This window comes from Apium graveolens, chromosome 7 (genome assembly GCF_009905375.1).
Source record: "Apium graveolens cultivar Ventura chromosome 7, ASM990537v1, whole genome shotgun sequence".
Lineage (NCBI taxonomy): Eukaryota > Viridiplantae > Streptophyta > Magnoliopsida > Apiales > Apiaceae > Apium > Apium graveolens.
In genome coordinates, this window is record NC_133653.1 from 143,683,408 (window position 1) to 143,708,581 (window position 25,174).

Sequence of the window (25,174 nt, forward strand, 5' to 3'; positions counted from 1 at the left end):
AAGTTGCTCACAAACTGAGCTGACTCACTAGATATAGCACACTGCTCCGTTTCGTGCGCACCTGCTGAAAGCTCATAGACACTTGTGATCTGATTAACTCCATAGTTAGCCAAAGAATCCACTTTCATCGTTAACACCTTTAGCTGAGCACCTATAGCCGTAGATGTATCCACCTCCAGAATTCCTGCTACCTTGCCTTGAGGTAGTCTCTGAGTTGGGTTCTGATACTCATTAGCAGCCATCAATTTAATTAGTTCATAAGCTTCATCATAGCTCTTAGCCCATAAGGCTCCACCTGATGCTGCATCGAGCATGGGTCTGGACTGCGATCCCAAACCATTATAAAAGCAATTGATAATCATCCAATCAGGAATTCTATTATGAGGACACTTCCTAAGCATCTCCTTGTAGCACTCTCAAGCTTCACATTAAGATTCTCCCGATTGATGTGCAAATTGAGTAAAAGCGTTCCTGATTGCAGTTGTCTTCGCCATAGGGAAGAATTTAGTAAGAAACTTCTGAGCAAGATCCTCCCAAGTAGTGATAGAACCAGCTGGTAGAGAATGCAACCAGCACTTAGCTTTATCCCTCAGAGAGAATGGGAAAAGCCTCAGCTTCACAGCATCTTCAGAAACATTATTGAACTTGAAAGTGTCGCAGATCTCGATGAAATCTCTAATGTGCATGTTGGGATCTTCTGTTGGAGAACCTTTAAACTGAACTGAATTCTGCACTATCTGAATCGTGCTAGACTTGATTTCAAAGGTATTACCCGCTATGGATGGTCTGACAATGCTAGACTGAATGTTATTGATCTTTGGTTGAGAATAATTCATCAAAACTTTCGGATTTGCTGTTGGTTCTCCTATTGCAATGATCGCTTCTTCTTCAACTTTCTCAACTTTTTCAAAAATTTCTTCAACTTCTTCCAGTATTTCCGTACGAGATTGAGAACGTGTTCGCATACACGCTCTCTAACGTACCTGAAATACAAATAAAGTAAACTAGCAAGTAAAGTACGAGTCAGTGAACTTTAACGACCACTGATGTCAAGCACATAAACTAAAATTTAACACTGATATCCCCGGCAGCGGCGCCAAAAACTTGTTCACTGTAATTCAAACACGAAAGTACACGCAAGCGTACGCGATCACAAGTAGTATAAGATATAAGTCAAGTTCGTTCCCACAGAGAATCGGATTAGGTTAAGTTTAGATTATACACCTATGTAACAATGTATGATTATCGTTCAACGCTAAGACAAGTAACAATTTGAGTTTTGATTTAACTAAGAGATTGTACTAAATAACATTAACTAAGCAAATTTTGATTGAATTACTTATATGAGAATAAACATGGGATTCTAACTTCATTAAATACTTCATTCAAAGTTTATGTCTTTAACCCTAGCATGTGATGGTCATGACAACTAATCAGATAATATGAAATTAATATACGCTAACTTTCGTTATACGTATACTCTACTATCAAACATCCACAATTAAGATAGAAGTTGAATAGACACCAATTATGCTTAGTCCCTATATGTCTATAAAGATTGAAAATATAATGGTTTAAGAGCAAGTTATCTATCGTGATTACATATGGTGAATAAGATGGTTCAAATTACCCACGAATTATGCATGTCAATTCATACATAAACCTATGCTAGCATGGCAAGTTCTAAACCTCTATATTCACTGTCGCTTCAATAGAGATTAACAAACAATCTTAGATGTTAGCTACGCATCAAAGATGAATAAGCACAACCAAACTAGGAAATCATATATCACCGCACAGTAAGAATTAGAACAATTAACTATTGAAATCCATAGAGAAATCCGCTAGAACCCCATGAAAACGATTAGTTCATAATCGAACTCATCGTCATCATGGGTTCCAATGAAAACAAGATAAGAGTACTAGGGTTCAAAGAAAAATCAAAAACAAGCATCCAAAGTATCATCTATATTGGAGAATACAAAAGTCTTCTTCTCCATAGCCATCTTGTTATCTCTAGGTCTTCTCAATGCTCTCCCTTGCTCCTTGTTGTTAAAAATGAATTATTATGGGTTTATATAGGCTTTTGGACGACCTGGTCTCTCAAAATCTCACAATCGTACTCAAAATAAGATTATGCGCACATTCTGTCAAGCTAGCGCGGCCGCCCCGCTTCCCCGCGCAGGCACGCCGTGCCTATGAACTTTTCTTCATTTTCTTGTTTTTGCTGTAACTTGAGTTCCGCTCGTCAGATTTTAGCAAAGCAACAGTCCACGGGAAGCTCTCGAGATGCTCTTCAAAATGAACATGGCCTAGGCGTCCAATTATGATCTCTTTTCAGAATATTTCTTTGAAAACTCATTTATTCATCCAACTAATGCATGTAATGTAAAAACACAAAAACACATCAAAAATACCAATAACTTGAGTCCAAAACACCAATTTAATCTTGTAATGAAGCGTTCCAAATAGATATAAAATCCACTTATCACACCCTCAAACTTGAATCGATGCTTTTCCTCAAGCATAAACAGACTCAAAACTACAAAATAACCTAATACATGAATGCACTACATGAATGCAACTACATGAATGCAACAAAATTATAATACAATTGATTCCCTCAGTATAACCATAACCGACCAACAAGCTAATGCCTCTAAGAATGCAATGACTTACAACAGAGTTTGAATAAATCCCACAAACCAACTCACAAACCAGAAATGTGCGTGTGTGGATGCTTAACAGACATACTCTCGATACTAGATCAATAACCATAACTTATCTATTATCAAAACAATCACAAGTTTATAAACAGAATAGATGTTAAACGCATAATGACTCACAACACTTCATTTTTACTAGAGTTATACAAGGATTCATGCTATTATTGAACACATAACAAAGATGCTTATTTGACCGTGCAATGAATGAGGTCCCAAAAGACTTATGCAATAATACCCATGTAGCAAGCGTTAGGTTAGCGGATCCCAGACTATCAAAGCCTTAGGTCACTAGGCACAAAATCTCCTAGAACTTAATAACTCGAGTATTACATAGCTCACTCGTGATCAGTTATACATAAATACATACTTTTTTTCTCTTTTTTTTTTCTTTTTTTTTCCTTTTTTTTCAACATTTCTGAATGAGTGTGTTTCGCTCCATCTCATTCAACCCTAGACTACTCATAAAAATATGAGTCGGCTACTAGCCATTTGACGCCTAGCCTTATTTATAACTAGCATTAAAATCCTAGATTTTCTCCAGATTAAAATTCAGTGTTCTTCTGCCATTAAGAGAATACCAAAAAATTTAGATATAAACAAGTGATTAAATCTCAACAAATAAATAAATATGACCATGATCTAGCTTAAAAGCAATCCTATAAGACTTGTAAATTTTTTTCTGACATACAAATCAATTCATTAAGACTTAAAATATTCTAATATTCGTCATCACCACACTTAAATTAACATCAACTTATCAATCAAAATCAGCTCAACCTAAGGGATCATGTTATATGCATGTCGGAAGTACACCTTGGTCGCTGCCCGGGTCAAAGCATCATTATTGGCCTCAAGAGATGAAGAGGTCTAATCCCTGATATACTGGTCGCTGACATTGGCATGTGCGAGTCAACCAAATATGGTCGCGACCATGTTGGCAGAAGAAGAAGATGGAATAGGGACATCAGTAAGGGCAGGAATGACTTTCCTTTTAGGCTCAGCCTCACATGTTCTCCCATCCTTGGAGCTGCGATGCCTTTTAAGTTTTAGAGAAGAGGAATCGCTACTTTTAAGATGCGCGGATAGTGTTGTCCTATGAGCTGGCGGGATCTCCTGGGTATGAGCTACTGTGGTCGCAGTAGCGGGCAGAACCGGACGCGAGGTCGCGGTTTGCTCAAACTTCCTCCATAAAGGGGATGGGCGAGATGGCTTCTGAAAATAATCAACAAAAAAAATATATTAGCACCGGCTATATGTGAGCATGAAGAAGATACAATTTGAAATAAGATGTGAGCAGGAAGAATATGCAGATAAAAATGCAATATAAAATATGCTAGTAAAAGTAAGGTGCGAGCCCATTAGCTCGCACGTGCGGGGATGGTATCCTTACCTTTTCTAGTTCTTTTCTTTGAATATTTCTTTTGAGAAGTCAGCCTCACACCCTCCTTCAAAAAACCACACTCGACCAAGTTTGAGGCAGTTATAAGCTTACGTATATCCCTGTCCGCACGGGGAAGCACGAGGAGGCTATTCGTATTTATTTTTTCTTGTTCTTGAAGGATAGTGCGAGGCGGGGTGGCTGGTGATAAAGAATTGGTTATTAAAGTGAAACATTATAAAGGAAGGAAAGGAAAAAAAGTGCGACCAGAGAAGACTTACATGGATTATAGTAGAAGTGGGTTTGGACTCGAGGCACCTCATGAATGTAGAAGTATGGGCTCTTCCATTTCCCTGAGTTACTCGGCCCATTGTAGATAAGGTTCTTCTTATTATTGCACAACCAAACTGAGAGATAGAAATATCTAAAGTCATTTGGCGAGTGCTTCAGGTTTAAAAAGTAACCTAATTTCCTCGCGGTGAGAGGTGGGGACCCGCGCTTGTGGTACATAATGTATAGAGCTATAGCAGCCATGTACCCATTATGATTTATTTACAGCGCGGCGACCGGATAATACTCACAAACGCCCTGGATAAATGGATGGAGAGGAGAAGAAATCAGTATCTTAAGAAGGAAGGTGGAAAGAACCATGTGAGGCACCCTGCCCCCATTCTTAGAATGGTTGAACCTATAGTATCGTATATGCGGCTTGGGTAGAATGACATGACCCTCAAGCTGGAACTGGTCAACGACCTCGGCCAGAAACTTCTAGGTCATTGAGGATGCCAAATCACGACAGGCCAAAACTTTCACCTCTTCCTGGGCCGAGGTCGAACTTTCCTCCCTATCTGGAATAATCTGCCTCCTAAAAATAATATCATCCCCGAGCTCGGGCTGGGCAGGAGGCACATATGGTTCAGGAGAAGTAGAGGGGACGCGGTCGTAGTTGCAGACATTGACCTGACTTATAACATCTGCCACATCCTCGCTTCTTGGAGGGTAATAGGACCAGTGCGATCCGTCCTCCTCACTCTCGAGCCCGAGAATAGGGTATTCTGCAATAATTGGCTCCTTTACTTTATTGGTTGTCATAGTAGGCGCTGCCCTAGTCACTATCAGTGGACTCAGAGTCGACGTGAATGGGGTCGAGGTCATTATATTCGGCCAACTTAAGACGAGCTTCTCTTTCTTGGCCATTTCCCTCAAAATCTCCTCGGCTCGCTCTTTATCGATAGGAGTGGGCTCGCGCCTGAGAATTTTCTATACCCCAAGTGATGCAGGAAGTATGGAGAGACCAATAGGTCTATTCCTCCAGTCGGCAATATTAGTTTCCCTGGTGTAATCTTCAGGGTTTGGGTTGAGGTGGATATTCAGCGAGCTGGAACCACTGGCACGCATCTCATTTTTGACTCGAGCTATGTTCATGGCTCCCTATGGAGTGATAGCGGAACTGGAAGAAATAGGCTGGCTAAGGAGTCCAGAGATAGAAGTTAGCCAGCGCTGGAAATCTTTATAGCCTCGTTGCTCATGTGGATATTGATTGAGAGGAGAAGAGGTAGCTGAGGAGCGAGCCGGGCTCGAGGAAGAGCGAGATGATCCATAGGAGCGAGCTGAAAACGCACTCGACATCTGTAAAATATGGTGAATATTAGTGTGTGGCCCTACAAAATGAAAATAAAAATGGGGTCGCACCTAGGTGTTCTCGCGTCGCACACGAAAATGGGGTCACGCCTAAAAGTCTATGCGAACTCGTGGTCTCGCATAGCGGTTTGTGAGTGTGTATGTTAAAGCGGGCTCGCATCAAACATGTGGTGTGTGCTCGCATGTGGCGTGATAGATGATGAACAAACAACAATAAAAACACATGATTTTGGATTAAAAGGGTACGTGTGGATGATTCGAACGATGATCCCGATAAATCTGTTACCGGAGAATAACGTCGTCGATAGACGGTTCTTGTGGTGATGATTGTTTTGGCCGTGGTAGATCCTTGAGCAAAATGGCAAGAGCTTGTTTACTATTTTGGAAAAGTGAGAAATGAAACGTGGGACTCACATATTTATAGAGGATAAGAGAGAGAAGATGGTGTTGATGAAAGGAATATGTCCTAAGTCCAATCATGTATTAGGATTTAGGAATAACTTTTATGTAATCTGTTTTGATTTCATTGATATTAATAAAGACTTGTTTTGTTTTTATTACGGGCTTTATCTATTTAAGTGTTTAAATAAGATATACCATAATTTAGAGTAAAGCTTTTTATGGATTATGATGAGATCATAATAGTGAGACCTAAAAAGATGATAACTCTAAACTTAAATAATTCCTGGTCATAGGATTACTAACTGGTAATTAATAATCCGCAAAGATCGGTACATACTATGCTTGCTTCATTATGAAGGATGTCTGTTCTCATAGATATTTGTGTGGTGACACTATAGCTAGTATGTAGGTGCTTATTATAGAATAAGTTCACTGAACATGACTCGCCTAGCTGAACAACTGATGGAGTTCACTCACGTGTCAGCAGTTATTCGCTTAGTGATAGTTATACAAGTATCCTTAGACTTGAGGTCATCATAGTCATCTTGTGTACACTGAACTATGCTTTGGTTTAGTTCTTAGTCTCCAGGGACAATTATTAGGGCTCTTCTGGGTATAGGAATTTATACACGAAGATAGTGTATGATCAATAAAGGATGTACCCCTTCCAGTGAAGGAAGCGAATGTTCAAGGCTGATCCACTTATGCTAGTTCAGGAATCTCTGGCCAGAGTGAATGAAATTAGAAAGGAGTTTCTAATTTGCATAGAACTACGCATAGTAAATGGTAAGCAAGTGATTGAATTAGATAGGCTTGACACGAGATCCATGCCTTGTATTTAATCGGGACATTGTAGGGTAGAAGGAGTTTATTATATGATAACTATTCACTGACAGGTTCTTGGTATTCTAAGCAGTGAATTCATATTATCCGGATAGTCGCGATATGTTGAGAAGCATCACTCACGATGTAGAATAAATGTGATTAATTAATTAATCATATTTAATAAATTAGAGAATTTATATAAATAATGATAAAATAGTTTTATTATTATTTATTTCTACTACCGGCTTAATATTGAACCTACAGGGTCACACCATAAAAAGAGAATGATTTAATGGTGGAGGAATTAATTAATAATGGCTAATAAATTATTTATTTATGAAATAAATAATTAATTGGAAAATTTAATAATTGATTAAATGAGATTTAATTGATTATAAATTAATTAAGAAAAGTTCTTAATATTATTAATTAAAGGATTTAATTTTTGGAAATTAAATCAAGAGAAAGAATTATTTCTAAAGTGTTTAGAAAAAGGATTAATGATTAAAAGGTGTTTTAATTATTAATGAGAATAATAAATGGGATAATAATAATAATATTTATGGAAAAATTTCAGCTGAAAATTTTGCCTATAAATACACTATTATAGACCCTAATTTTATTATTAACCTACACAAAACCCAAAAAGTTTGGAAAAACCAATTCTCTCCACCTCCTTCCTCCTCTTTAACATCGTTTTCTTGGTGGATACCGGTGGAGTGCTTCACACTTGAGGAGCAACTGCTAAGGATCTCTGATCGTTATCTCCGAATTATTTTTAAAGGTTAGATTCGATCCCTCGAATTTTTATTCATGATCTGTATGCTTTTATTTGGATTTTATATGTGTAAAAGTGTTTTTCCATGCCCCCGCTGCGTTAAAAATCCAACAATGGCATCAGAGCCAGGTTGTATGCATATAGATCTGTGGTAAAAATTTCAGAATTTTATGTGCTTGTATGAATTAATTATGATTTTTACAAGTTATATTATGGATTAATTTTGTCTGATGAGAAATCGTTTCTCAGAATAATTTTGAATGTTGATCTGGGTTCTACAAGTGTTGTAGATCGTCTGGGTATTTTTTTCATAATTTTAGGATGTATAGATTTTTTATTATGAATTTTTGAAATTCTTGTAATTAAAATTCGTAATTAAATAAATCTTATATATATATATATATATGAATTGTATGTATGTATATATATATGTATCCTCTGTTGCTTGTACTGTCTGCTCTGTTGTTTGCACGGGAGAAAGAGACAGGTGATGTCAGGCGCGCAAACAGAGAAAAGGCGGCGGCGGCTGCTGAAAAACAAAAACAAAAAAAAATAGGGGTGTAACGCATTCCGGGAATGCGTTACACACCTGTGGCGCATTCACGGAATGCGTTACACTCTTTAATGGCTTAAAAGGGGTGTAACGCATCACCGGAATGCGTTGCAGGCCCTGTAACGCGTTCCTGTAATGCGTTACAGCCCTTCTGTTGATTTTAAAATTGATTTTCTGGGAGTTTCGTAACTCCATTTTAGGCGTGCAATATACCGTTGGATTCGTTTTTTCGAGACGGATCTAATGGAGTGATCAATTTTAGTTTATATAAAAGTTTTAAACTGTTTATATTTCGATGAAGTGTTTTAAAGCTATTTTTAACTGTTTGAATTGATTTTAAATGCTTCTTGTGATACATAGAGATGTATATTGCTTGTTCTAATGTGCTAGATGATGTAACATGCCTACCTTGATGTTTATTCATGTTGATATATGTGATATATGCTTAGTTTATCATGCGATGATAGATTTAGGTGAACTTAAATAAACATAAGGCGTTTGTTAGACAACCTAGTATAGTGAAATTGTTTCATAACCTTAATAATAATATTATGAATACAATCATGAGATTCTTGTGTTTATGAAATACGTAATTGAATATGAATTATCGATATGAGAGAAAGGATGATTCTGTCAACAACAGATTTCTATCTGTAAGAAAGGGTTATTAAGTGACGCCTCTTGACAATGCTCCACCCGATCTGGGAATCATCTGATTATTGATTATTGATTTGAAATATTTAATTTAAAAGGAAGAATCTCTTTATAATATAATTATGATTGTAACGTAATATAATCCCTCTAAAATTAAATAATATCAAGTAGTAATTGGCCAATGATACAACGGGCTTGTGTCGGTCATAGCCTTCCAACATGGTAGAAAGTAGTTCTTATTTTTGAATCATTGTCGTTTCGTGCCACAGCCGAGGGCTTTGATTTCGAAATAAGAAATACTTGTCTATTACATAGAGATGTGTACATTGAATAAGAATCTAAAGGTCGTTACGTGCCACAGCCGTGGGCCTTTGGGGACTGATTCAATTGTACGAAATGTTGGGTTAGACTTGACTTAGAATATTGAGTTTGTCGTGCCACAGCCGTGACTCAATTATTCAAGAGGCTAAAGTTTGATTAGGGAATAACATGAGATGTAATTGACAAGAGTTGTCTGCCTATTGAACATTACATGGCGTTTCGTGCCACAGCCGAGGTTGTGTAATGGAATGTAGGATCCCTATTCCCACTAGCATTATGAATGCTTAATTTTTCATATAGGGGTTGAATAAATTAGGAAAACTAGTGGGAGCCACTTATGAATAAAGACGCGATTCATATAGTGTTTTGAAATGAAATTGAATATTTACTAAGTGTTGTTATGTGTTTATCATTTACAGATTTACTTTGTACGTTATGTCTTCTGCACTATCACTCAGGAGCATACTAGATGCTCACAAATTGACTGGTCCTAATTATGCTGACTGGCTTCGAAACTTGAGAATTGTTCTCAGGATTGAGAAGGTGGAATACGTGATTGACTCAGCTAATCCTACTGAACCTGCTAGTGATGCACATAATGATGAACATGTTGTGTATCGTAAGTGGATAGATGATGCAAATGTTGCTCAATGCATCATGCTAGCTTCCATGAACATTGAGCTACAGAAGCAACATGAGCAAATGGATGCTCACACTATCCTCATGCATCTACAAGAGTTGTATGATGTGGCAGGGAGGACAGCTCGATATGAGATATCGAAGGAGTTGTTCGGTTGTAGGATGTCTGAGGGATCATCTGTGAATGACCATGTACTTAAGATGATCAATTTGATTGAACGTCTTGGACAACTTGGTTTTGCCATGGATGGGGAGCTGAGCCAAGACTTGGTCTTGCAATCGCTTCTGAGTTCGTTCTCGCAGTTTGTTGTGAACTTTCACATGAATAAGTTGGATGTCAGCCTGCCTGAACTCCACAACATGTTGAAGACTGCGGAATCGAATTTTCCCCCTAAGAAGAGTTCTGTTCTTCTAATTGGTGAAGGTTCCAATCCTAAGAAAAGGAAGAGGAACTCTTCCAAGAAGAAGAAAGTAGGTGAGAAAATGCCGGTTCCACCAAAAGCTGAAGACCCCAAGAGCAAAGTTGTTTGCTTTCACTGTAACAAGGTGGGGCACTGGAAGAGGAACTGCAAGGTTTACCTTGCAGAATTGAAGAAGAAGGGTAGTGAGACTACCGCATCTGATTCAGGTATGTTCATGATAGAAGTGAATATGTCATTTCTACTTGGGTATTAGATACCGCCTGTGGTTCTTATATCTGCAATTTGTTGCAAGGACCAAGGAGAAGTAGGACTCTTGAGGAAGAGGAGGTGATTCTACTGATGGGAAATGGAGCAAGAGTTGCTGCTGTAGATGTAGAATCATTTCATTTACATAGGCCTACGGGCAAGACTATTGTTTGAAATAATTGTTATTTTGTTCCCTCGATTGTGAGGAATATTATTCCCATGTTAGACTTGGCTGGATTTTCATTTATTATTGAGAATAATGAATGTTCTATTCTTAGAGATAATATTCTTTATGGACGTGGTGCTTTAAATAATGGTCTATATGTATGTGACATAATTTATTTCAGATTGAACAAACTAATAAAAGAAAAGGGATGATGAAAATCTCACTTCATAGTGGCACTGCAGTCTCCATTTAGTGGACATGAAGAGAGGGCTGCAGATTTGCTAGGAATGGTACACACAGATGTATGTGGACCAATGTCTACGCAAGCCATGGGTGGATTTTCATACTTCATTACTTTCATAGATGATAGATCTGGATTCGGATATGTGTTTGATGAAACACAAGTCTGAGGCCTTTGAAAAGTTCAAAGAATATAAGTATGAAGTGGAGAAACAACCAAACATAGTATTATAACTCTTCGATCAGATCGAGGTGGTGAATACTTTAATGGAGTGTTTCTAGATTATCTCTAAGTAAATGGTATAGTCTCCCACTAGACTCCTCCAGATTGGTATCTGAAAGGAGAAATCGAACTTTGTTAGACATAGTTCGGTCCATGATGAGCTATGAGAATCTTCCAGTATTCCTATGGGGTTATGCATTGGAAACCTCAGCATATTAACTGAATAAGGTGCTTTCCAAAATCTGTTCCTCAAACTTCTTATGAGATATGGAAAGAAAGGAAACCGAGTCTTAAACACGTTAAGATTTGGGGATGTCCAGCTTATGTCAAGAAAGTTGACCCATATAAGCTGGAATATCGATCCGGAAAATATAGTTTTGTGGGATATCCTAAAGAGACTTTAGGGTATTACTTTTGCACCGATCATCGGGGTTTGTCTCCAGACATGCTACCTTCTTGGAAAAGGAGTTTATCCTTGAAGGAAACAGTGGGAGCAAAATTGAACTTGATGAAGTTCAAGAAGCACAAACTACTACGGATCAAGTGGAAACACCTGTTCTGACTGAACAACCTTTTGTGGAACAGCCCATTCATAGGTCAGGGAGAGTGTCTCGCCAACCTGAGAGGAAATATGGCCTTGTCATTGAGAATGATAATGAGTTGTCAATCATTGATGATGACGACCCTGTGACCTATAATGAGGCTATGAGTAGTGTTGACTCAGAGAAATGGCATAGTGCCATGAAATCCGGAATGAAATCTATGTATACGGGATACAAAAGATAGATAATAGCAGATGGCCAGGTGGAGACCTATAAGGCCATGCTTGTGGCAAAAGGATTCAAACAAAGGCAATGAATTGACTTTGATGAAACCTTTTACCTGTAGCCCTGTTAAAATCAATTCGGATTTTGCTTGCGATTGCTGCTTACTACGACTATGAGATCTGGCAATTAGCCAGATGGTTTTCTTTCCAATAGAAATAAAAACCTAGTGTGTAAGCTACTGCGAACCATAAGTGGTTTAAAGCAAGCTTCTCGTAGATGGAACATACGTTTTGATGAGACAATCAAAGAGTTTGATTTTATCAAAAACGTAGATGAACCATGCGTCTACAAAAGGGTTAGTGGGAGCGCGGTAACATTTCTTATATTGTATTGAATTAGAGTTGACACACATAACAACATAGCAGACCCACTCACAAAGCTACTTTATGAAAGTCACTTTGATCGTCATAAAGACAAGATGGGTATTAGATACCAAAGTGATTGGCTTTAGTACAAGTGGGAGATTGAAAGGAATATGTCCTAAGTCCAATCATGTATTAGGATTTAGAAATAACTTTTTTGTAATCTGTTTTGATTTTATTGATATTAATAAAGACTTCTTTTGTTTTTATTACGGGCTTTATCTATTTAAGTGTTTAAATAAGATATACCATAGTTTAGAGTAAAGCTTTTTATGGATTATGATGAGATCATAATAGTGAGACCTAAAAAGATGATAACTCTAAACTTAAATAGTTCCTGGTCATAGGATTACTAACTGGTAATTAATAATCCGCAAAGATCGGTACATACTATGTTTGCTTCATTATAAAGGATGTCTGTTCTCATAGACATTTGTGTGGTGACACTATAGCTAGTATGTAGGTGCTTATTATAGAATAAGTTCACTGAACATGACTCGCCTAGCTGAACAACTGATGGAGTTCACTCACGTGTCAGCAGTTGTTCGCTTAGTGATAGTTGTACAAGTATCCTTAGACTTGAGGTCATCATAGTCATCTTGTGTACACTGAACTATGCTTTAGTTTAGTTCTTAGTCTCCAGGGACAATTATTAGGGCTCTTCTGGGTATAGGAATTTGTACACGAAGATAGTGTATGATCAATAAAGGATCTACCCCTTCCAGTGAAGGAAGCGAATGTTCAAGGCTGATCCACTTATGCTAGTTCAGGAATCTCTGGCCAGAGTGAATGAAATTAGAAAGGAGTTTCTAATTTACATAGAACTACGCATAGTAAATGGTAAGCAAGTGATTGAATTACATAGGCTTGACACGAGATCCATGCCTTGTATTTAATCGGGACATTGTAGGGTAGAAGGAGTTTATTGTACGGTAACTATTCACTGACAGGTTCTTGGTATTCTAAGCAGTGAATTCATATTATCCGGATAGTCACGATATTTTGAGAAGCATCACTCACGATGTAGAATAAATGTGATTAATTAATTAATCATATTTAAAAAATTAGAGAATTTATATAAATAATGATAAAATAGTTTTATTATTATTTATTTCTACTATCGGCTTAATATTGAACCTACAGGCTCACACCATAAAAAGAGAATGATTTAATGGTGGAGGAATTAATTAATAATGGCTAATAAATTATTTATTTATGAAATAAATAATTAATTGGCAATTACAATAATTGATTAAATGAGATTTAATTGATTATAAATTAATTAAGAAAAGTTCTTAATATTATTAATTAAAGGATTTAATTTTTGGAAATTAAATCAAGAGAGAGAATTATTTCTAAAGTGTTTAGAAAAAGGATTAATGATTAAAAGGTGTTTTAATTATTAATGAGAATAATAAATGGGATAATAATAATAATATTTATGGGAAAATTTCAGCTGAAAATTTTGCCTATAAATACACTATTATAGACCCTAATTTTATTATTAACCCACACAAAACCCAAAAAGTTTGGAAAAACCAATTTTCTCCACCTCCTTCCTCCTCCTTAACATCGTTTTCTTGGTGGATACCGGTGGAGTGCTTCACACTTGAGGAGCAATTGCTAAGGATCTCTGATCGTTGTCTCCGAATTATTTTTAAAGGTTAGATTCGATCCCTCGAATTTTTATTCATGATCTGTATGCTTTTATTTGGATTTTATATGTGTAAAAGTGTTTTGCCATGCCCCCGCTGCGTTAAAAATCCAACAGTTGACATGTGTCATCATCTCATAAGGCAACACGAATCCTCATGTCAGATGTCTTATAGTTGTCAAACATTCAAAAGTCACGACAGTTGGAAGGAATGCGAGGCGGCCGGATGCGACCTCGTGGGCTCACGCTCGCAGGAGCGAAAAAATAAATGTTGGAAAATTCCTATCCCCAAAAATTCGACCAGGAATTTTGGGGGTAGTTATTATGCCCGTTTTTGGAGCATGGGCCCTAAATAGGTCCCTATGGGTATATTAAATAATTGGGCTTAAATAATCAGATGCATGAGTTTGGATTGTGAGTTAATGTGTGAGTTGGGCTCGTACATGCGAGCTGGGCTCATGAGTTGATGTGTTAACTGGTCTCACAATATGCGAGTTGGGCTCATGGACTGGTAGCACGAGTTGGACCTGTATTGTCTACACTGAACTCGTAGGCCCATCATTAAATGAAAGAGTGTATTCACACGTGAGCTGGGCTCGTGTGCTAAAATCTAATGGAATAACGAGGGGGAAGGCCCACTAGTGGATTGAAGGAGAGTAGGTGCGGGCCGAGGTGACCAGGCCGGCTCGCACTTAGATAATTTATCTGAAATATGGAAAATAACTCATAGATGACTGGGCTGTTCGTGAATTTCGGGGCCGACACGGGACATCTACATGGGTCGAAAAACCCTAACCCTAACCAAAGTGACTTGTTCCCCAAGAACTACTTATGGCTTGATTTCTATAAATAGGGTACGTAGGCACTTGTATGAGACATGAGTCGACACTTGATAATGAATAAAGAAAACCCTATTCTTTCTTGAGGAGTATCATACAAGCTCATTCATCACCATACACCACCTTCCCCCGCCTTAACACATCACCCTTGATCGTTATTCCAACCAACAACCTCCAAAACACTGTTATACGAAATTTTTCCTATAACAGTAAGTATCTTGGTGGACCATCCTTAATTTGAAGATTAAAGAAGGAGGTTTCAGTTTTATATAAAATAAGGGGTGTGAAAAAAAGATTCATTGATGGAATAATAAAATTTATATACTTAATTCATACTCTCTCCAGTTTTTATTATTTGATATTTTGATTTTTAGCACACATTTTTAGGTGGTTTGACCGTATAATTAAAAAAAATTCTTAATTTCTTTTTTGTGAATAAAAATATATAATTAAAATTTTAATTTACAAAAAAAAAATTTTAATAATATTAATTTTAGTTATAGCCAAAACTCAAAATGTCAAATAATAAAAAGCATCAAATAGTTGATCCCTCAAGTAGGTTTTAAGGGTTTTAATTACGTAGCTTGATCTGCTGATAGTCTTGCTTGTTCAGCCAAAATAGCTTGATCAAAATTGCAGAAGACTCGCTGATTCGTGTATTTTTTTTTGAACAAAAGTCTCTGGTTTTGCAATATGAAATAATTTAATTAGTGTTATTACTGTGAATGCAGAGATTCATTTATATTTAGGCTTTGTTTGGGAGTGCTGTTGAAAATTGTTGTGTTATGAGAAAAAGTGTTGGTGAAAAAAGTGTTTTCAGGAAAATTAGATAACTGTTTGGTATTTTTTTAAATTTATGCATATTTTGAGATATAATATATAAAAATAATATTTTTGAGAAGATTTGATGGTGAAACTGATAATTACTTCCTGTAAAAGCTAAACCAAAAGCGTTTTTTTAGACAGCAGCTTTTAGAATTTATCAAACACCTTTATGACAGTTTTTCAATAAAAAGCTGTTGTAACTATCTGTAACAGAATATCAGACGGAGCCTTAGTCATAAACATCAGGTGTCATTTGTAACACTTTTTGAGAACTAATTTTTGTAACCTAACATTTTCCTTTTAAAAAAAAAAATTCCTATATATGTGGTAATAAACTTGATTCTATTCCCCCTTTGAAGGCCTAATTATTCTGTAATTTAGCCCTTGTCTACTCATCATTCCTTTTCTTTCTTGCCCTCCAGGCATGGTATACGTGCACCTAGGTTTTGAAATTGGTTACATTCAGAGTTGTATATAGAATAGACTCTAGTTCACCTGTACCATTTCATTTTGAGTATATATCCATCCCTCATTTGTCCTTGTTATTAACAAGAATGTTTAAAGTTGGGCCAGCAGCAAAAGCATCAGGAAGTGTTTGGGATGACAAAGGCAAATCTGAAATAGCACAAATCTACATTGGTGGATATGAAAATCGCTTCAAATTCATTCAGTTCCTTTATGTTGAAAATGGAACTATACTAACCACTTCCAAAATACTTGGTCTTCCTTGTGAAGGCGGTTGTACTTTTTTCGACACGGTGAGCCTCTGATCCCTCCACTCTTCAATTTTTATTTATTTTAGTTACTACTACTCCTTTTTTGTTAGGCATTTTGCATTCCTTCCTCGAAAATTTTGCGCATTCATATCATAAATTCTAGTTTTGTAGCTTAGCATGTACATCTCTGGAGTAGTTTAACTAGAATGAGTCGGGTCAGATATTTTAGCAATGACACGATTATCCATAATGAATTTTGCAGATCACTCTTGACTATCCATCAGAGTACATCACCGGAGTAAGTGGTTGGTACCAGGATCATAATGGATCAAAATTCCTGAGATTGATTAATTTCCGTACCAATAAAACCACTTATGGACCATTTATCGCAAGTCCGGCAAATAAGGGCTTGGAGCAGATTGAGTTTAACTATCAAGTAGGTATTAAATTTTATGGATTTTTCGGCACTTACCTGCAAAATGGCGTCGAAAGCATTGGAATATATAGCAAGCCAATGGAGAAGCTGACTGAAATTATCCAAAAGAATATATAACGCAAAGCAATGGCCTTTGTGGTTTGTATCATCATTTGCATGCAAAGGATTTATTACTACGTTATACACATTCTGACATTCATTTCTTTTTCATTGCTATAATTCATTTCAATGCTCTTTTCCATGTTTCCATGCATGCAATGAAATATTACTATATTAGTAAGGATAAACATCCAAATGTTTATAATTACTGTAGTAATGCACGCTCATTCTAAAAAAATTGAGATATAGATCCGAGGAAAAGCCGAAGATCTGGACAATCATTGTTTACAAAATACAACTTCTTGTTAATTTATTTGCAATTTTATCAACTTCTGAATTTTTTTTTAAAAAAATACTATTTTATTTTGAAAATATTTATAAAAATATGATATTACATCATGTATTTTCACAAATAATTTTTAAAATTTAAGTTACAAATGTAGTTGTAAAATTGTTCCAAAGCTGCAAAACGTACTTTTGCAAATATTTTTAAAAGGTGATGGTATTCTTGCAAAAAAAATTAATAACTGGGTTATATATGAAAACCCCCTTTTTGATTGTTTGGGGGAGGGGGGAGGGGGCATTGTACTAAAACGTACACTATGCAAGACTTAAAAAACACATGAACATATGTATGCCAATATTTAAGTCGCGCAATAAAACACATAGCTATAAGCCTATAACATACAATGACTTGAGCAACTGGGGTTTATTTCCCAGCTATATAAGTTACATCATGTCTTTTTAATTAGATCGCCAAGGCCCAAACTATGATTCCTACTCCAGATTTCTTCTTCTAGAACCATCTAGAGGCCACACCATAAGACACACAGAAAACAATGATCCAATGAATTAATTGGCCAGTTTCTTCAAATGATGAAATGTACGCTGCTTAATCCACTGCCGATCATATGGAAGGTAAGCCTGAATTGAGTGGTCATAACTGCAGATAAAGATTCAGATTCATCATTAATTTTCCAAATTATTTCAAGCTTTACACTATAGACATCTCAATTCCAAGTTCATGAGATAGAGAGGACGTACACTAATGCACTCATATCAGCAAGCCCGTCGATAAAATTGTACAGATCAGCAATGTCATAAGTGATGTTTCTTATGGCTGGATTTAAGTCCTTAATTTTCCTTTCATAAAGTCCACATATACCTGCACAATGTCAGCAATTTAATCGCGTCTTTCCAATTTTCTACATTTATAATCACCTCAAATGAGAAAGATAATAATGTTAAATAAGCACAACAGCAACTATAATGTTGAATTAAGTAGATGATGCAGATTATGAGCGTCTACTAGTAAAATGGTCAATCCATGCATCAACGACCAATTATTCCAGAATTAAGATGATACTTCATCATTAATATAATGAGTTCTGTTATATGCAGGACCTTAAATGAAGAACTTGGAATTTTACAAATGTTCTGCATCATGTACTGCATGCTGAATATTTACAAAAGATTGTAGTACATGAATACAATTCCAAGTCGTACAATTAGTACTAAAGTCCTACGCTGAACTTCTGTCTTAATATATATAAGAAACAGAATACATGAGATGGAAACATATTCGGAGAATTAGCAATGAGATATCATACTGCCATTGAAACATATACATGTAAAACACAATTCAAACCGATTTATAATATGTTAGGTCCAGTAAATCTTTTTAAATAGAGTCGTTGATTGTTCCTCCTTCAGATACTCACGCTTACATGGTCTTGGAATCTTTTGATGGTTCTTAAGCATATCCAACATGAATTTGGGTTGATGACACATTCAGGGAACTAAATTGATGTTATTAAACTGAAGCAAATGCAATATTAGAGCCCCGCAGCACTAGAGCAAAAATTAATATAGTGATCCTCAGTAACTGATAGCGGGAAAAAATTCATATACAGAATACTCCATATCATCAAAAATGGAGACATTTTCCTTTTAAAGCCTTCAAAAACTATAGATACACTTCAAGTACTATAATACTAAGTTACCATACTTTTTTTGTTACCGGATGAGGAACAAACAATTGATGTATTATTAATTAATCATTATATAATTATCAAGATAAGATTTAATTGAAATTAATTATTAATTATTTTTATTATTATCAGGAACATTCTAGAATTAGGATAAATTTGTTAGTACTTATATATCCGGGGTTAGAATCAAATCAGAACTTATAAGCAATCTGAGCCTTATGTACTTTATCAATAACTCATATTTATCCATTTTGTTTTGGTACATGATGGAAAGAGAGGGGGGGTGTTCTCCAGCAGAACACAAAATTTTTTTAGGAACTTATAGAAATTTGTTCTTCTGCACAACATCGTGTCTTTTTTACAAATTATATATTATTTATATAAATAAATTATTTCTAAGCGTGATACAACATTTCTCTCAATCTTACATAATTTTTTTAATTGAATATACAAAATATATAATAGCGGAACCTGACCCTATCCATACTCGGTAGAGAGTAAATTTTAGTTCATCTAGGTTTATTCAAACTCAATAGTAATAAGGTTGTTAATATTCACTTCTCAATCTTGATAATTTTGCTAAATTTTGTAGTCAACAATGAAGTGATTATCTAGCTTGTCTCTAAACGCCTTGCCCTATCTCTTCTTCATTTGATTTCCTCGGATTTTCAGCCTTTTAGAAACAAGTCCATTAGTATATGAATACTGTTGCATGTAAATTATGTCTAACTCCGTATTTTAACAGGAGTGAAAGCGAATGAAAGTAAAGAGAAGTAGATAAAAATAACTAAAATGGAGAGAAACAATTTTCTGCGGTGTGCTCTGAAGTGCATTTTAGGTGCAATGAGTTTACTTGTCCTTTTACATCCATTTATCCTTTACACGGGATATATGGATGTAAAAGGACACAAGTTTTATTTGGAATTACAACAAACAAGGTTTTAAAAGGCTTTTGATCGCTTTTTTGACCTTTCATCCCATTTTTTGAGGGAAATGGAGGCACTTCTACCTCCTACTTTGCCTTTTTTTCCAAAACGACTAGGGAGCACAAACACGGACGAATATTTACTCGAGTTTACTTCTCTTTCAGTTGCATAACCTGTTTTTAACTCAGGAACAAGCTACAGTACTGTTACAAGAATAACGTATTCCTGTGGCGTACCAATATTAAAAATTTATAATTATACGAACCTATTAGAAAGGACAAAAGAAATCGTCATTTTTCAAGTGTATTTACTAGAAAAGAATATCTTAAACTGGACTTGGGAGTGGCGAACATCGGAGAATATGGATAAGCTTGTTAAAATGAAAGAATTCTAAATTCAGCGATAGACATTTCAGCCTTTCTGCCCTCTGTGCTGTCATAAAAGGTGAGATAAACTGTAATCCTATCTGATTCTATTTTATTGGCTTAAATCTGACAACATTGGAAAGATATGTCCACCAGGGAAAAGTTTACTCACATAGAAAGTAAAGCGACTATGAAATGGAATATACACAAATCTATTGCAACATTACTTCCCTGCAAACCATATGGCGTTTCCATTATATAACAAATGTGGGATACTGGCTCTTTACTACCAAGTTCTGTTTATAAAAAATTTATGTTTTAATCCTAGAGGGTAAATACCAGTCAAAAAGAGTAAAATGAACTACTTAACCATGAGGTTGAAAGATATCACAGAAGCATACCATCCATTGCTTGACTAATTGAATCATAATCCATAAATGTTCGAGTCGCTCTGCTTTGGGAAGTCTGCATAAGAATAATGGTGTGCCGATTTGCCTGAATACAAGGAAGCCAAAGTAATAATCAGATAAATCACACCAAATGATCATAAAGTACAAAGTCAAGGCCAATTCTATCAGAATCAGTAATTAAGATTATTAAAAATTGGAAAGAGGAAAATAAAACCTAAGAAGCACAATTAGAACAGTGATCATTTAACATGTACGAAAATTAATGCTCCAATTGTCTGCATTAATTTTGTTATTTCTAAATGCTTCAATAAAGTCAAGTCTATGCACGATAATAGATGGCTTCAGCAAGTCCACTTTGGTGTTGCTCTTTTATCATTTTACTTGAAGACTTAAAGTCATGTTTAGTCCCCGTGTGATGAGGGATGAAAAGTACGGGAACTTCGGATTTTATTAATAGATAGCAAGTATATTGAATTATTGAGTATAGTAAACTTGGTGTATTCACCTGCATGTTTTATATGTGGAGCTAGAATTTACTGAACATATACCCTATCATTTGGGCCTTGGACTATTAGGTTGTGTTATTAGGATTTTATTCCCCGCATAAGTAATGTAATCCCAACAAATTAAAGAAGACTTATAAAAGAAAATTGAATTGAGTCTTCGTTTATGGGTTCCTATCAATTGTATTTACTCTCTCCAGCAGTTTAATGATTAATCATGCTAGTTCCTTATCATTTTTATTACATAAATACTGTTCCTTAAATCTGTCATGATCACCGTGGATTCATGATAACCCTCCGAATCGGTTCTTAAATAGGAAGGAGTGATCAATATTTGCATTTAGAGAAGAAGATTAGTGTTACTAGCCAGCTTGGGTTCTATAAAGTAATACAGAAAAGAAGGTAAGGTAAAAAAAACAGCTCACCTAGTTTCTCTTCCTATTCCATGGAATTAAGATTCTTCTAATTTTATACTGGAAAAAAACATTAAATCTAAAACTTAATCTTTTTAAAACAAATCCGTCATCTAATGGATTTTAATCCTCCATTAATAAACTATAAAGTGTTTTCCTCAGTGAAACTTAAAGGATTAAGTTCTTAACAAATGGTCTCTAATAGAAGAGGAACTATTCCAAAAGCACCAACTGAGTTAAAAATAATTGTTAGTTCCTTCTTTGAAACAATTCCGAAGACTGATTTTCCTTCATTAAATTCCATTAATTACTGTTAATACAACAATACCTATCCACAATAACCAGCATTTCAGACTCCTAACATCAAGACAATACTGCACATGGTTTTTTAAATATCAGAGTGGAAAACACTATCATTTCAACCTGGTATTGGATATTTTTATTATTAATAAATTTCTCCATAATTTTCCTACAAGTGTAGACTTAAATAAGAAATAGGTCCCTAATTTATTTCTTGTATAGGTCAATTATAGAAATTTAAATACACAGGGTATCCTGCCCCAAAAAAAAAATCAATCCTCAAACTGAACTGGTCCAGGTAGCTGCCTACATAGTTCGGTGGTCAGCTAATCTCTCTTCACAAGCTTTCAAATGGTTATATCAACATTTAATATCATATATCTTAGGGGCAGGAACTGTCGCCCTGAGCCATAACTTGGTAACCTTATAGAGTATCTTTAACTATGCATTCAGTTGCAGATACATGATTCCATTGGGTTAAGCTATTCTGTAAAAGATTAAAGTTGGATAAGTACTATTATACTATATGAGTAATATAGGATTTTACTTGCAGTTATTTCAAATGTCAAGAGAAACTAACCACTCACCCAAGAGAATATAATTTTTGAGAAACACGACATGAAAGAGAGAACAATCAAGTTTCTGCATTCCTAAGTTTTCAAAGGACAGGAGTTCAGCTGTAATGTCACGAGGGTATCTACCTACCTTTAAATGCTACCCCATAACACTAATCACGAAGTTCTCGTTTAAGGTGGACGGAAACCGTACATATAAAATGAAAAACAGAAGAGTTACTTAATTGGTCCACAGACTCCACACTCTACCAGTCTCCTGCTAAGTTGATACCATCCAATTTTACTAAACTGGGATCCCAAGTACATGCAAATTCTAAAAAATGTCAAGCTAATCTAAAAGTTATATCAAGCGACTCCAAAGTCCAATAAATGAATCACTTTTGTCATCAGACAACCCATCACTAAGTTTCATTAACTAAGAAGATGTTAAACGCATAATCAGAAAAAGAGCATGATATGATTGGTGCCGACGAGCAGAAGTCTTTGTGCAGTGGAGCTCTTATGAAAAATATAGATTACTTAATTAATTAGTTGAGGATCATCCAGGTATATTTCAATGCTAATTCTAAAAATGGACCGACGGAATGAGATATTTGTTTTGTGGAACAAAAGATTTATGAAGATTTACCAATTCCCCCTTTAACAAAACCCTTATTCTTTAGATTAGCCGCTTTCTATCACATTGGTTTGAACTATAGAGCAGGAGAAAAATAATGAAATGCAGAAAACGTTGTTGTGGCATGTAAATGTAGGATACTAAATGGAAGATGAAAATAAAGAAACTATCCTAGCACGGATTTTGTAGAAAGTAATAAAATAAAGAACAAAACATAATATCCCAAGGCATAATAAGTCAACTCTCAAAAAATTAATGGAATGATCACAAATATATGATATTAATATAAATCCTAAGGCACAATGAGCATTTTTGAGAATTTTAACTAGAAAGAAATCTGTTTAACTTGAAAAATAACTCACATATAAAACATAAAATATCACTTCTCATCTGCATTTTGTTCTCCTATATGAAAATAATTCAACGATAAGTCTCAAATAAGAAACAACCAAGAACCTGTAAAAAGTTAACTGGAAAAAACTTTCTAAAGCAAGATTCAACTTTTACTTTACAAAACTATCTATATTAAATTCAATAAGACGATGACTCACAATCAACTTTGAAGAAGGATTATTAACTTATTGGCCTCATCATGAATTCATCAAATATCTATCTCACTTATGTTCCATTCTGTCTTTAAACTGAATCTTTCTAACCTCTTAACAAACTATAGGTAGCTAATCAAGCTCTAGCATAAAATAATAATAAATACTACATAAATCCATCATTATAATTTCAAAACTATCAAGCAACAAAACGAATCATAAATTGTGTTGAGAACTCAAGTAAAACTAACTTTCCCCTGAAGACTCAGTTCGAACATAAACACATGTAGTATGAACCAATAATGCACTGACCAAAAAGTTTACATATTTACAAAACAAAACATTATTAATTAAGCAAATAAATATATATATATATATAAACACTTTTGTACATTAGAATACAGAAGAAGATTCCTTAAATTGAGCTAAAAAAATAAGAAACCTTAAAATTTGATTACTCCCCAAAAACCTCTAAATTAGAGAGAGAGAGAGAGAGAGAGAGAGCAAGCGAGAGAGACAGGAGAGAGAGAGAGAGGGAGAGAGAGAGAGAGTACCATAATTGGCGAGTGGTGGAAACAAACAAGGGTGAATTGACTTTGTACTAGGATAATTGTAATACAATCTTGGAGGAAGTTGAGTTTCAGTTGTGTTTGTATTAGCTTGTATCTATAGATTATAGATACAAGGTTGAGATTATCAGCGGCTTTAAAAACTAAACCATGGGTTATAGTCGTCGTTCTAAAAAGTCACCGTCTTTGCTCAATTTTTTAAATTCCATTGATCGTTATATTATTTTTCATTAATTAGTACACTACAATAAATGAATAAAAAATATGATCTTATTATCTTAATATATTTTATTAATTTTATAAATAATTATTAAAATTAATTTTCGAGGATGTGCCTAACTCGATTTAAACCCGGATCGACTCGAATCTCGAACTCAGTTTTAGCTTCAAATAATAATTATAAAATTATTTACTATTTAAATATTGAAAACCGGTTAAGTTTAATTTTTAATCTTTTAAATTGTTGAGCTCATAAGTAAATTTGATTCTGCTCGTTTAAACTCTGCTCGATTAAATTCAAATCATTTGGCTCACGAATTAATTTAAGTCAAACTTCATTCGTTCAACTAAATAAATTTGAGAAATATAATTAAATTCGGCTATACGAGTTTGAGTTCAGATGAGTCATATTAAAGATTGAGTTAAAAATGTGTTATTAATTAATAAAGAAAAATTTGTACTTGTTAATATGTGTTTTACGTGGAAAATTATATAAACATCAAGTAAGCGATAATTAGGAATTAATTGAAATAATAATTCAATATATACTTGTTTAAATGATTTGAATTTGGTCAAGAATTTGAGTTCATTTAAATTAAACGAGTAATTCGACTCGGTTCATTTATCAGACGATACAAATTTGTTAGGTAAATACCCGAATCGACTCGTTTGACTCGAATTATATATTTAGACATCTCGTATTTTTTGCAACCTTGATTGAATACATGTGTGATGGTAACGAATGAAAACGAAAAGAATTGAATGAATTT

At 35.1% G+C, this 25,174-nt stretch overlaps 1 protein-coding gene, 1 long non-coding RNA gene and 1 other non-coding gene across 3 annotated transcripts; 2 read left to right on the forward strand and 1 right to left on the reverse strand.

Annotated features, from left to right (window-relative positions):
• The first annotated feature begins 372 nt into the window (after window positions 1–372).
• On the forward strand, window positions 373–477 carry LOC141675838 (small nucleolar RNA R71). The gene has a single exon (XR_012556469.1). It is a non-coding gene; the product is annotated as a small nucleolar RNA R71 (small nucleolar RNA).
• A 15,676-nt stretch (window positions 478–16,153) lies between these two features.
• Window positions 16,154–17,076, forward strand: LOC141672340 (uncharacterized). Its single transcript, XR_012555468.1, has 2 exons — window positions 16,154–16,479; window positions 16,700–17,076. It is a non-coding gene; the product is annotated as an uncharacterized LOC141672340 (long non-coding RNA).
• A 507-nt stretch (window positions 17,077–17,583) lies between these two features.
• On the reverse strand, window positions 17,584–24,353 carry LOC141675201 (enhancer of rudimentary homolog). Its single transcript, XM_074481914.1, has 4 exons — window positions 24,171–24,353; window positions 20,656–20,749; window positions 18,017–18,137; window positions 17,584–17,915 (listed from the first exon to the last, which is right to left on the reverse strand). Exons 1-4 carry the CDS (start codon window positions 24,171–24,173, stop codon window positions 17,825–17,827), a joined length of 309 nt encoding a protein of 102 aa, XP_074338015.1. The 5' UTR covers window positions 24,174–24,353; the 3' UTR covers window positions 17,584–17,824.
• Between the last annotated feature and the right edge of the window lie 821 nt (window positions 24,354–25,174).

Coding starts and splice junctions, on each gene's coding strand:
- LOC141675201 (XM_074481914.1), bottom strand. Junction 18,138..20,655: donor AATTAGTCAAGCAATGGATG/GTATGCTTCTGT, acceptor GACATTGTGCAG/GTATATGTGGACTTTATGAA. Junction 17,916..18,016: donor GCTGATATGAGTGCATTAGT/GTACGTCCTCTC, acceptor CTTTATCTGCAG/TTATGACCACTCAATTCAGG.